The 13,990-nt window shown below is 40.4% G+C and overlaps 1 protein-coding gene across 1 annotated transcript in view; it reads right to left on the reverse strand.

Moving 5' to 3' along the window:
- The window catches only part of TRHR (thyrotropin releasing hormone receptor), a 54,911-nt gene extending 44,477 nt beyond the window's left edge, over positions 1–10,434 (reverse strand). The window contains exons 1-2 of the mRNA XM_029222417.1: positions 10,179–10,434; positions 8,750–9,623 (exon numbers count right to left, since the gene is read on the reverse strand). Of these exons, the coding sequence (XP_029078250.1) occupies positions 8,750–9,538 (789 nt within the window). The 5' untranslated portion in view covers positions 9,539–9,623; positions 10,179–10,434. The remainder of the gene's footprint in view (positions 1–8,749; positions 9,624–10,178) is intronic.
- Between the last annotated feature and the right edge of the window lie 3,556 nt (positions 10,435–13,990).

Consider the following 13,990-nt stretch of genomic DNA (forward strand, 5'->3'; position numbering starts at 1 on the left):
TCCAAGTCCATCCATGTTGCTGCAAATTGCAAGATTTCATTCTTTTTTTTATGGCTGAGTAATATTCCATTGTATATATGTACCATATCTTCTTTATCCATTCAATTGTTGATGAATGCTTAGGTTGCTTCCATATCTTGGCAATTGTAAATAATGCTGCTATGAACATTGAGGTGCATGTATCTTTTCAAATTAGTGTTTTTGTTTTTTCACACCTGTCAGAATGGCTATCATCAAAAAGACCACAAATAACAAATGTTGGTGAGGATGTAGAGAAAAGGAGACCCTTGTGCACTGCTGGTGGGAATGTAACTTGCTGCAGCCACAGTGGAAAACAGTATGGAGGTTTCTCAAAAAATTAAAAATAGAGCTACCATATGACCTAGCAATTCCACTCCTGAGTATATATCTGAAAAAAACAAAAATACTACCCCAATACTATCACCATTTTTGAAAGGTGATCTTTTGTATTTTACAGAAAGTTCCCATAAGACAGTGATTATTATTGGTTTTCTGGAGTAATGCCTGACATGAAATTGGTGCTCAATAATTGTCTATTAAATTAAAGAAACAATGGATGAACAAAGCCAGAAAAATGATGAAAAGGTCAGATTTTAGAGGGCTTTGAAAGCCAGTCAGAGGAGATTGGGGATGTTTCTTTTTGAAAGAAGATGATGTGTGCAAATTGTTTTAGGAAAATTAGCCACATAGGAGTGCTTGGATAGATTTATTCTCATCTTAATACTTCTGCTCACACTGTTTCCTTCCTTAAGTTGCTATCCCTCTGCATCTCTGTGCATTCAGTCTAATGTACCTCTCTCATTGGGGAGGATATCTGAAAGGCTCTTTGGAAAGCCAACAGGATTCTGTACAAAAAGTAAATTATGATTTGAGTCCGCCATGTTTCTAAGTCAGTCTGTTCTGTCTGGAAGGTGGAAATCTTGCTCAAAAGTCTTATCTAGTAACAAACTCACTATCATACTAGCTGGTTGCTAGTTTTTCTGTTTTGGAATTCAAAAGACATTCAATAAAAGACAATAAATTTTAATTAAAATCAGTGAAGGATATGGAATAAATACACAATAATTTTTCAGGGAGCAAAATAGAGTGTTGGAATTGACTTAGCTCCAAAGTATTCGTGTATATACTCTTTTACACTTTCATTTATTATGTGTGATATGCACATAGAGAGAAGTATACTGATCAGTATTTAACAACTGGCTCTCCACAAAAAAAGGGAGGGGCCCTGAAATGTCATATTTGCTGATTTCTGCAGTGTTAGTACTCCAACCATGACCAATTTTAAGCAACCAGTGTGATGTCACTGAACATAGGTTTGGGAAGAAATGCTAGCCACCTGCTGTATTGCAAAGCCTGTACTCTTTGGCTGCAACACACGACTATCTATAAACTCTTCTGGGAGCCTGTGACATGCCAAATTCAGTGCTGAGGGCACTGGGGATACGGGCCCTACTGTTACAGATGTTAGTGGCAATGGGAAGACCAACAGGTAACAATTATGATACATAAGAATTACTAAACCAGAAGTATATGCAATGTACTGCAGACACATAGGTAGAATACCTAACACACATGGTTATAGCTAGGCATCCAGTTACATAGATCTGCCTGAGACATTCAGGGAAGGCTTGATGGGATGCATGGGGGGCACTGTTTGATCTGAGACTTGGATGATAATTGAGAGTTTGCCAGATGAAAGGTATTTTGGCTGAGAGAACATAGCAAGTTCAGAGAACTACAAATAATTCAGTATCACCGGAGCATAAAGTCTGAGTTAGGAAAGCCATAAATGATGAAGCTAAAAACATATAAAGGAGCCAGGATCTTACTTGTTATGCTAAGATGTTTAAACTCTAGGCCTCCGGGAACTTTAAAGCATTTTAATAACATATCTGTTTGTTAGAGAAACCCCCTAGTGAGAAATGTGCAGAATGATGTGGGGGGACAGAGGAATGGGAGTCAGAGAGGCTTGGTGAGGTGTGTCCTGAAATAGAGCAGGTGAGAAATAGTGAACTAGGACAATGGTAGTGTGATGGAGTAGGTCAAATAATGAGTTATCAGCTAGAGTCACTAGCACTTGACTATTACTTGGATTTGGGGTGAGTATATAGGACAGAAAAGAACTTAGAAGGACTCCTAGATTTGTGGCTTGGGAATCTAAAATAGGAAAGAAAAAAAGAGGTAGGGGTTTACAAAGGAAAAAAGAATGGATTTAGTTTTAGACATATTGGATTTGATGTAATTACACGATGTCCAAAACTCAATTAGGCGTAGGGGTCAGGAAGATGTCTTTGCTAGAGCTGTGTACTAGACTCTCATAGTTGGGAGTTGTAATCATGGGTGTGGGTGTAAGTAGGTAGAGTGACAAAGGTCAAGGATGGGGAGGAGAGATGGGAGTTAGATATAGCAGGACCACAATCTGGTTCAGGCTTCCCTCAGTAGACAGTTCACTTTCATTGCCCCACTTCAATGATACTAGACTACTCTCTCCTTGAACGTGTCCAGTCCCTCCCCTATCTATTCCTCTCTTTCTGTTGAACTTTCTTCCTTTTCTCTCTGTCTCCTTATTGCTGCTTTTAGACATTCTGCCCATCTTTACAGGCCCAGATCAATGCCATGTTCTCCATAGAGCTTTCCTCCATTCTCCGCCATTTTGCTTTTCCCCTCATGGAGGCTTTGTCCTCTGCTGTAGAACATAATGGTCTGCTCAGGATTATTTGTGTACATGGCCAGTAGTGAGCTCCTTGAAGATGAAGAGTGTGTCTTTCTGTATCCCCGTAGCCCCCACCTAGGACAGCACTAGGTGCTTTTAGGGTTGTGAGTGAATGTTTCATTAAGGTGAGGAGGATAGTGAATATAAAGTGACCTACTGCAAAATTCTGCTGGATGTTGACCTAGCTCTAGCTTTATACCTCTCACCCTTCCCCCAACTCATAAAAAAAGTAAAGGAGACTAAGAACATGGTTACGGCCCAGACTTAATCTGTCTGGAACTTGGAATACCTGCAATTTGAAGAATTCACAAGAGGCTACGTAAAGAAATATAGTTTGTCATTTTCAAGGTTAGCTGATTTTAAGGTGTTTCTTGGTGTGTGGTAAAATCAAGAATTCTGTACGAGTGCAGGTTTTTCCTTTTTGTAGGCATACAGGAAAATTTATATTTCTTTACTGGTGAAATTATGTCTCAAAGCTGCAGGCATAAAATTGGGAATACACAATGTGCGCTCATCTAACCAAAGGACACAAAACGTGTAACTGCAGGGCACTTTCACTGAGGCAATTTATGACATATGTAGTTTTTCCTTATATAGGATGTGAATTGGAAAACTTTTCTTTAATAATAAAATAAGATTGCACACTTAGATAACTGTGTGCTAAGTTACAAAAATTGCACTTTTTTCCCATCTAAGAGATCTTTGTACTATTAAGGATATAGTTGAACCCAGAAAAATGGAACAAATAAAACAATTAAAAATGAAAGGTGGACCTGTGAAAACAGTACAAAAACAGTCCCAGTAAACTTGAGGAACCTCTGATTTAGGCCTAATGCTGGAGAGTTTAGTATCATTAATACACTCTTTTTTGTTGTTTTTTGCCACACCTGTGGCAGAATTCTTAATTTTCCATGAGCACATCCTACTCGGTTTACTCAGAGTCAGAGTCAGGAGGCTGCCTAGGGGAATGGAAGTCACTGAGAAGTAAAGGACTGATGGAAGGGTAGCTGATGGTACAGGAGGGAGGAGAGACAAAAAAAAAAAAACCCACAAATTTTGTCTGATGCATCTCATCTGATTTGAGTAACTCCATGAGGAATTGTTAGTATCATTTTATTAATGAGAAAACTGCGGCTGAGAAAAACTGACTCACAATCTTATCCATTTTCTTTTACTCTGTGCTATCCTTGAGAAGATTAATTTCACATTTTGTGTAAAAACAGCATATAAAATTATATATCTGTATATTGACTATAATGATATAAAAAGATCAAGTGAAAACATGAAAATAAATATGACTAAATGCTAATAAAATTGTGGGTTTTGAGAGGTGGGGTAAAGGATGCCTTTTTGCTTATTCCTAGTTTTCTGTGTTTTCCATAATACATGACTGCTTTTCTATCATCAGCAGCGATAACAGCAACAACAGCAACAAAAGGCACATATTGCTTTAAAAGGAAAGCTGCCTTTGTCTCTTGGGCTACCAACATTCCTCTAGGAAGGTAGAAGGCTTTTAAGAAATTTATGGAAACAAAGACTGTTTGGCATTTCAAAGGCTTTTTAAGCCAAACAAAATCCATAATGAAAATTTTGCCATAAACTTTTGGAGTTGCTACTTGGACTATGTTGCACAGTTTCCCACCAGATATACTGTAAAAAACAAACAAAAAAGTATGTTAGTGTGACTCAGCTGAAAATGAAACTGATAGCCTGATCTGTAAAATATCCTGCATACCCCGTATCCTGTGGAAATAATATATTTGAATTGAATGTGTTTATCCATAGTGTAGTCCTTTACCAAGATATTTCTGTGTCTCCAAAATACTGAAAGATCCAATCAATCCCTTTGATATATGCAGTCAATGATAAAGATATTTTATCTACACAGTGCTGAACACCTGAACTGACTGAACAGAGAGAGATCTTTTGGGAGTGTGTAGAGCTGAAATGGGAAAAATGTGATCATTTAAACCATGTCTCCATTATCATCACAGCCAATTGTAAAGCAAAAGATTTCGTCAATCAGATAATTCTTTTGTCTACACAATTCCAAGCCATTATTCTGAGTAATTTGTTTCATTGAATTTACCAAATATTTAGTTGGTTTCCTAAAACATAATTGAATCTGAATAATAGGAAGAAAAAAGATTCTGGTCTGAATTTTCTGCATAGGGGATATAAGTTAAAAGCAAACAAATGAATGAACAAAAACCCCAAACTTGTCCCTTACATATAAATACTCTCTTATTTCTTCTTAAAAAGTAGTTCTTTTAGGCTATGCACATTTAACTTTCATTACTTGGTTAGAAAGACCTGGTCCAGACAGAATATTTATTAAAACGTACATTAAAATTGCCTGAAAGAAAAAACATGCAGAGAAAATATTAGAATAATAGTCCTTGGGTTATAGGAGGTGGAGTTAGAACCTTTGGAAGGTTTAAGAAAAGAACCGTTTCAGAAGAGGAAGAGCCAGATCAAAGGGTCACTGATTTTGGACAAAACTGACTCCCCTTCATGGCTCTCATTCCATTCATTGGAGGCACTACCGCTCTTCCAAACTCGGAACCCTGAAGCCACATTGAATTGTTCCCTCTTCATCCTTTGTATCTGATATGTTCACATCTCACCCTCTCTTTCTTTGAAAGCTCTCTCTGGTTCACACCTTACTTTACATTCTCCTGATAGAGAGTCGTACTACTTCATGCCTGAATTACTACCAACAACTTCCAAAGTGGTCCCTCTGCCACAAGTCTCTCAGCCTCCAATCCTGCCTGGTCCACAGCTGTCAGATTTATTGTCCCCAAACATCACTTTCTTCATTGCTGCCGCCTGCTCACCACTCACTTTCTTCATTGTCCCTGCACTAAGTTCAAACTCCTGCTCTGCCTGATAGCTGGGACCCTCTACAGCCCTTTCTCTCATTCTCCTTCTCTCTCTCTCTCACACACACACACATCAATCCAATCGTACTTTTTGCTGTTCCCCAAAGACTTCATTTTAGTCAACCAAATCACTACATACTATAAAAATCCCCTTCCTGACCCCTTCTCCAAATCCATACCATTCTCATCCCAGCCATGTCCTTTCTGTGTAAAGTGCTGTCCCTCTTGACTTTTACTTTCCAAATTATCCTCATCCTTCCAGAGCCTTCTCAAATGCCACCTCTTCCATGAAGGCTTCTCTGATCCCTCTAGACCCATAATTTCCTTTCTTTTCTCTGAACTCTCCTCCTATCTATAATCAAGACTGAATTACATGACATATTACTTCAATACACTTCTTTTGATTTATATGGCATCCCTTGTTACTCAAGGAGGGTGTTTTGACATTTGTAACAGGGCACTTCATTGTGCAGGGCTGTCTAGCACATTTCAGGTCATTTGGCATCCCAGGCTCCTGATGCTAAGTGACAGGGATGTTATTGTGACAACCCCAAATGCTCTGAATACAATTCCAAATGCCCTAATTATTAAAAAGTTTCTTGGAGAAGTTTCTATATCATATACACACCTGCTCAACAAATGATCTTTGTTTAAATGGTGAATGCATATTTTAAAGAATAAATATTTCCCTTACAGTTGCCAACATATTAAAAAAACTCAGAATGAAACTAATTAAACATTCAGATGAACCAACACTCTATTTTAGGTGTCATTCATAAGGTATTTCATTAAACCCTCACACCAGCCCTGGTTGTTATTTATCCTTATCCTTAAAGATGAGGAAACTGAGGCTCAGAGAGTTCTGCTTACCCAAGGTCATACATCCAAGCTTGATTAGAGCCCTGGCCTTTTAAAGCCCAGGGTATTTGGAGTCAAATCTTTGGCTTTTTCTCTTACCACTCAGCCTCTATAAGGGCAGCCTATTTGTAATAGCTTTGAAATAAGAGTGTGAACATGTAACACAATTAGCAATTTGAAGCACATTATTAATGCTGATAGGTGCTAATGACTATAATTGAAAGGGAAGATATTAGACCAGACAAACAATATTTTAGAATTTAAAACAAGGATCTAAATTAGAGTCTAATGAATGAATCTACTCCTTGACCTTCTTTGCTACAGACATTACCCCATGTTTAGTCTCTAACTGAGAGGTATGTATTCTTTACTCTCTTATTGTATTCTTTACTCTCTTAATGTTTGTCTTGGCAGATGGCCAACAGATCTCTCTAAGTTTCCCTTAATCAAGTTTTGGGTAACAGATGCCCAATACAAGGCCCAGTAAATATGCCTTGTATTAGGTAGTACTGCTAGACCCAAACAACAGAAATCTAAGAGCTGGCAATAGTTGCTCAACTCTTCCCTAGTTGCTCAAGTCTTTTCTATCACCTGGGCATCTTTAATACTAAATGTTATATAAATCAAGTATCATGGTATCATTTAAAATGTTGTATATATTTCTTTCTAGTGACAGTTCATTATTCATTTCATGCATGTCTAAAACACCTACATTTATTAGTAACTTATTTCACTATGTGCCCAATGTCCAATTACAGTTCTTCATATTTCAGCTGATCTAGAGTTTAGGAAGTGATAGTGTGGATGATTCATGTGCTTACTTTAAAAAGTACACTCATGGGCTTCCCTGGTGGCGCAGTGGTTAAGAATCTGCCTGCCGATGCAGGGGACATGGGTTCGTGCCCCGGTCCGGGAGGATCCCACCTGCCGCGGAGCGGCTAGGCCCGTGAGCCAGGGCCGCTGAGCCTGCGCGTCCGGAGCCTGTGCTCCACAACGGGAGAGGCCACAGCGGTGAGAGGACCGCGTACCGCAAAAAAAAAAAAAAGTACACACTCAGTTTCTATCTGTGCACATAGGAAGAACTGCATTCCTGCAGGATTTTAAAAAACAGAAAGAAAATTCAACCCATTTGAAAGAGCCAGTATTGTTGATTTCAAGTTTTTCTTTTCAGCTCTGAGGATGTTTACCATCTATTTTTTTTCTGCTTAACAAAGAAGGAAAAGGACCTGAAAGCCAAGTTCATAGATAACTTAGAACAATTGTGTAACTATAGGTAAATGTGCATATGATATAAAAGTATTTCATTCCTGTATTGTCTTATAAACCATATCTACTGAAACAAAGTGAAACCCTTTGTTTAACTCATATAAAACCATTATTCAACTGTAACCACCTGAGCATTCAGGTGATCTGAAACGTAAAAGGATTTTTAGTAATCCTTAGCAAGAAAAACAGACATTTAAAAAAAATTCAATAATTGTTTGTAACAAATTGAGCTTGGTGTTAGCCTTTGCCTCTCACTGTTGTGGCCTCTCGCGTTGCGGAGCACAGGCTCCAGATGCACAGGCTCAGCGGCCATGGCTCACGGGCCCAGCCGCTCCGTGGCATGTGGGATCTTCCCGGACCAGGGTACGAACCCGTGTCCCCTGCATCGGCAGGCGGACTCTCAACCACTGCCCCACCAGGGAAGCCCTGGTGTTAGCCTTTTATTAGAACATTTCCTGAGCAAAGTGCATTTTGAACTGCTACATGCTGGGACACTTTGTAGGGAGGTGGAAGAGAAGGTAACAGAATCTTTCTCCACTAAGACTAAAAAAAAAAAAAAAGTTCAGTAACCCCTCTCAGTTTCATTACTGTTTTGACTCATCTTTTCTCAAACTATCTTGTCAAATATTTGTCAGACGATAGAATTCTTAAAAATATCCAGCTGCTCCCTATAGAAGCCAGAAATGGTCTAAATATTTTGATAACATTTCTCAGAGAGACGCAAACATTTTAAAGGTGGAATTCTAGGGGTTTTGTTATATCTCCTTATATCCTAATAGCACGTGAACTGGTATCTGCTGATGTGCTATCAACATTTTCCCATCTATTTTTAGATCTTCAGTTGTTTTAGAGGTGGATTTAATATGTAAAGCAGAAGCTTACACTGTGAAACATTTGCATGATTGTATTTTAGTTTTACCATTAGCTAAGTAGGGCAAAGTTGATCCCATCTCACAGGGAACTCTCTCCCACATTTCCTCTGTGGACTTGGAGGTTCAGATTTGCTTACCTGCTTCCTTGAAGATACTGTGCTGTTGAAATATCTACTAGAGGTCTTTGAATTCAAATTCTTGTTCTGATGGGTTGAGTCATTTTTCCATGTCTTAGAGTTTTCTTTAGGATCTGAAGGAATGGGATTTAAGAAGAGGATCCTAGCTATGAATCCATAGAGGACAGTGGCCAGGATCATTGGAACAACATAAAAGACACCAAAGTCCATTAGGTAAATAGGTGAGTAGTAATTCCTGGAGATCTTGTAGCCACAGGACACCACAATAGCATCTTTATAGGTGCTAATATTGAGATCCAGCAAGAAGAACCACAGCATACAGTAAATGGATGTGAAAGCCCAGACAAAGATGATGATCTTTTTGGCTCTGGAAAATGTGCAGAGAAACTGGGCTTTGATGGGGTGACAGATTGCTATGTACCTCTCAATGGTAAATGCTGTGATTGAACAAGAGGATGCATTAATGCCCAAGTACTGGAGGTAAGTAATGCAGAGGCATCCAACGTAGCCATAAACCCAGGAACCATAGATACTGTCCGTTATGTTGGGGAGGCCTGCGGCCACCAGGACCATGAGATCAGCTACTGCTAGACTCACCAGGTAGCAGTTTGTGGGCGTCCTCATGTGCTTGGTTCTCATGACCACCAGGACTACCATGATGTTGCCCACGATGCCCAGACCACAAATAATGAGCACAAGTAAGATGGTGACCACTTGGTATTCTAGGGCCACCACGGCTCGAGGCTGAAGCTGGGTTTGGTTCAATTCACTTACTGTCTCGTTTTCCATCTTTAGTGGCTTGAGGTTTCTCTGAAACACTTCTCAACACATCTTCTTGCCAGTGCCCTGCCTTTATCACAGTGGTTCTCTCCCCCTGTGAAGAGTTACAATTCATATTCATTCACAGCATCACCAATTCTGATCAAGTCACAGTCACTTACAGGTAATTCTCCTCTCCTTTCACCTCCCATTTTTCTGCAGTAATAGGGCTCATATGTACTCCCCAAAACTCCTTTTATTGCAACTCCAGTGTAGGATGGAATAACTGTTTTGACTACCTTACCATAAGAGGGACTGGTTTTTTTCTTAATGGAGAAAAATGCTCAAGAAAAGAGACACAGAAAATGCTCCTTGTTTTGAAAGGGTGCTCAATGGAAAAAAAGAAAAGAAAAGAAACAATATCTGCTACCTGAAAAATAAATGCAAAGACATCTCTCAGATGCTTGGGAAAAGTACAAAGGAGAAGAAAAAGATACGAGGGGGGAAAAAGCCAAGAGGCTCAATGATCAAGCTTGACAGAAAATTAGCATCTGCCTCCTCTGCTCTCAAAGGGTGAGATCCCTTTGCTACAAAATAGCAAGCCTTTGAACCTACCTCTCCCCGTGCCCTCTGCCCTGCAGACCCAACAGAGAACAATTTCTTCTCTTACCTTTTCCTCTGTAGCGTTGCCTGCTTTTCCAGGTAGATGAGGCAGTATTAAGCGTGAGTTTCCAACGCTGCAGAAAACCTCGTCTACTTTGTTTGACAGGGAGACTACTTAGCAGTGCTCTGTCTTCAGAACTGCGGTTCTTCTAAACCCTTGCAGCCTTTCCAACTGATGACAGACCATACAGCCGCAGCAGAAGCAGCAGCAGAAGCAGCAGCAGAGAGCCTGTCAAATCGTAGATCGTTCCCTAATGAGAACATGCTCGCTCTCTGTCTCCCCCCGCCCCCCTCCCGCACACGCGCAAACACACACACTCACAATGGCAAATGCCAGTCAGTCCTCACTGATTCATAATCTTCTCCCCTTGAAGGATTTACTCTTAAATGTGCTAGTGATACAGTTCTAATCTGGAAGGCTGAAATCACCAGCAAGGGGTCCAGAGGCAGCTGGTCTTATAGTTGTTTATAGTCTAAGTTCTACAGCAACTCCAGTACCTGAGGCAGCCCTGAAATATATTTACACTCCCTGTTTGATAGGACTTGGGGATGGCAAATCCTTCTCAGTCCAGACACAGCCCTTGAAGCTTGAGATATGTGACTGAGCTGAAATCAACTTCTTTCCCTACTAGGGAAACCCTTAGACTATTTCTCCAGTGAACGAGTGAAATTGACTCCCTCCTCTCATATTATATGAATGGAAAATGAGTTGAAATGGATTTTAAACCATTTCAGCTGCAATCTTCTGAGGCTTATAAAGATTATTTTTTAAAAACCTGTTTGAGCTAAGAACATCAATTCAAACCTACATATGATCTGTGAACTTTGTTTTTCACCTCTGGCTCTGCGTCACTTACTAGGATCTCTCTAACTGCTCTGGACGCCTCTCCCCTCTTCACCCACCCTGTGGACTGCCAAACAACATGTAGCACCCAGCAATGTTTTGTGTCAATTTATTTCTAGGTGGAATCTAAACCAGGGCCACTCTGGTAACCGCCTCTGAAACAAAACTTTATAAACAATCTTTTTTAGGAAAGTGTACTTCGGCTTGATTTTTATTTCTCTGAAGTAGCCCATGGGCAAATCTTTATACTTTTTAATGGGATCTCAGAAAATATGTCTTTCTTCTCCAGGCACCAACTGAATACACCAAATGTTAATGTTTGTCCACTTTTATTTCAGACTGACAACGAATAACAGCCCTTAACTTAATGCCCTATAGAGTGAACAGGTTGATTCTCTACTCTAAGAAGTTTAGATGTTCTTTTTTCTAGAAGATGTCAATGGAAGAATAGATTCGGTGTAGACAGGACCATGAAGGAATCAGAGTCACGTTCAAGGCTAGATAACAATGGGATGAAGGCGAAGCTTGGATCGTATTGAGTGAATTCCACCCTCTGAACCATCGAGGGCTCCTTGAGTATCTACTTCTCCTTCTAAATCAACCAGAGTTACAAATTAATGACCCATGACTCAGATTCAGGCTTCAGAAATGTATTGTTTGGCCTGCACAATGTAGGCTCAAAGGTAGACTATCGTCTGTCTACCTTTCAATATTGAGAGATTGTATAGTAAAACTGGATTTCTGCCTCTCATAAACATGGAAAGATCTGGCAACCAAGAGTCCATATTCCTGCTAGAAATAACCATCTGAAGCTGAGTAGTGGTTGTGAGTAGCAGTCTGTGGGGGGATAGGATGTGTCCTCTCCTCTTTTCCTCCCTCTTTTCTGTCACACAGGCCAGCTTCACTCAGTAATCCTGCACACCTGGCCTCTGTGAGTCTTGACTCTTGTATCACATGCAGTTCCTGAGAGAGACAGTGGAGGGTACCAGCCAAATACAAACTCTTTTACCCTGAATAGGATTTCTGCCCACCTTCTAGTTTGTTCCCTCAACTGGTTTAGCAGATTGGGTGCCAGCTTTACTTCTCTCCCTGCCCTAGAGGACAGAGATTGCTCTGAACACCTTGTTTCTGGTCGAGTCCTCTGCATTTTGGAATGAAAAGTGCTTTCTAAGGTGAAAGCATTGCCTCCCTACCCCATCCCAACCCCACCACCTCCAATCTGAAAGGCCTCTTCAAAAGTCACACTTCATAAAGCACATCTTCCCCTCTCATTATCCCCAGGATTTTAGTCAGCTTTCAGGCCTTCTGAAGAGACCTTATTTTAAGTCTTGGGTAGTAAACATGAGGGGAGAGAACATCTACAGTGCTACCTGCCCTGGCAATTCCACCTCCCTCCAAATCTTAGCACATTCTTCAGCATTTCTATGTAAGGACACCATTCTGAGTCTTCAGTTTCATTGCCTTGGGGCTGGGAAACCATTTCTCCAGGTTTCTTCTCCCCTCCCCTGCCCCCCTTAGGAACAGGATTGGTCTTAGCTTCTGGGCCTATCTGCTGCCTTCCTCCTACTTCCTATTAGCTCTTCTGCTTTCCTTTGAGCTCTGTTGGGCTTAGGGAATCTTAGTTTTTATTTCCCAGCTCTTCATTTTTTTCTTCTGATTATTTTTTATTTTTATTATTATTATTTTTTTGCTTCTGAGAGAGCATTTGCCTTTTTTCCCCTTTCTTCCTCTCCCAACATAACAATTGTGGTAACAGAATGCAACTGCTGATTTACTGCTGCAGGCTGCTGCAGTCTTCATTCTTTTAGCACTTAATTGTTAAGCTCTCACTATGTACCAGGCATCTAGTATATAACATTTTGTTTTTACCTTCAGATAGGTCATGGTGTATTGGGACAAGCAGACTTATGAACAGTTACAAATATGCATAGATATGTTGAGAGGGCTTAGGTTGTGAAGGGGAAAGCATTTGTGGGCAGTAGGCACAACAGACGGAGGGGCCAGCGAGGGCTTCCGAGGCAAGGTCACATCTGAGAACAGTCTTGAAGAAAAGTATAGCTTCTTTTTGAAGGGTGGGATGAGTGAAGATATTCTGACTGGAGGAGACAGAATATATAAGGCCCAGCTGTGTAAAATGGCAAGGATTGTGGGGGGTGGGGGGGTAATTTTCTGGTTCTGCTTTGGTCGTGAGGCGTATGAGCTGGTGACCGCGAGGCAGCTTTCAGAGTAATGAGCGCTCCTTTCTGCTCTGACTCACACCACCCCTGGCTCCTCCTTCCCTCCCCTTTAGCTAGCTCTTTCCTCTCTGGAGAGTACAAACTTCTGCTTTCACCATCCCAGACTTGCCTGTCCCTTATGGTCCTGTCTGTTTTCAAGCTAATTTATGCTCTTTGCAAAATTATATTTTCAAAGTAACTGTGATTTCATAAGGTAGGTTTTTTATTTGTAAATCTCAATCAGATAATATCTAATAAATGCTCCCTAAGTGTAAAGAACTGCACAGAAATGGACCTAGAGTCTGTCATACAGAGTGAAGTAAGTCATAAAGAGAAAGACAAATACCGTATGCTAACACATATATATGGAATTTAAGAAAAAAAAATGTCATGAAGAACCTAGGGGTAAGACAGGAATAAAGACACAGACCTACTAGAGAATGGACTTGAGGATATGGGGAGGGGGAAGGGTAAGCAGTGACAAAGCGAGAGAGAGGCATGGACATATATACACTACCAAACGTAAGGTAGGTAGCTAGTGGGAAACAGCCGCATAGCACAGGGAGATCAGCTCGGTGCTTTGTGACCATCTAGAGGGGTGGGATAGGGAGGGTGGGAGGGAGACGCAAGAGGGAGGGGAAATGGGGATATATGTATATGTGTAGCTGATTCACTTTGTTATAAAGCAGAAACTAACACACCATTGTAAAGCAATTATATCCCAATAAAGATGTTAAAAAAAAAAAAGAAATAGTGTAC

This window comes from Monodon monoceros, unplaced genomic scaffold (genome assembly GCF_005190385.1).
Source record: "Monodon monoceros isolate NGI ecotype Baffin Bay Population unplaced genomic scaffold, NGI_Narwhal_1 Super_Scaffold_14, whole genome shotgun sequence".
In the NCBI taxonomy this organism is placed as follows: domain Eukaryota; kingdom Metazoa; phylum Chordata; class Mammalia; order Artiodactyla; family Monodontidae; genus Monodon; species Monodon monoceros.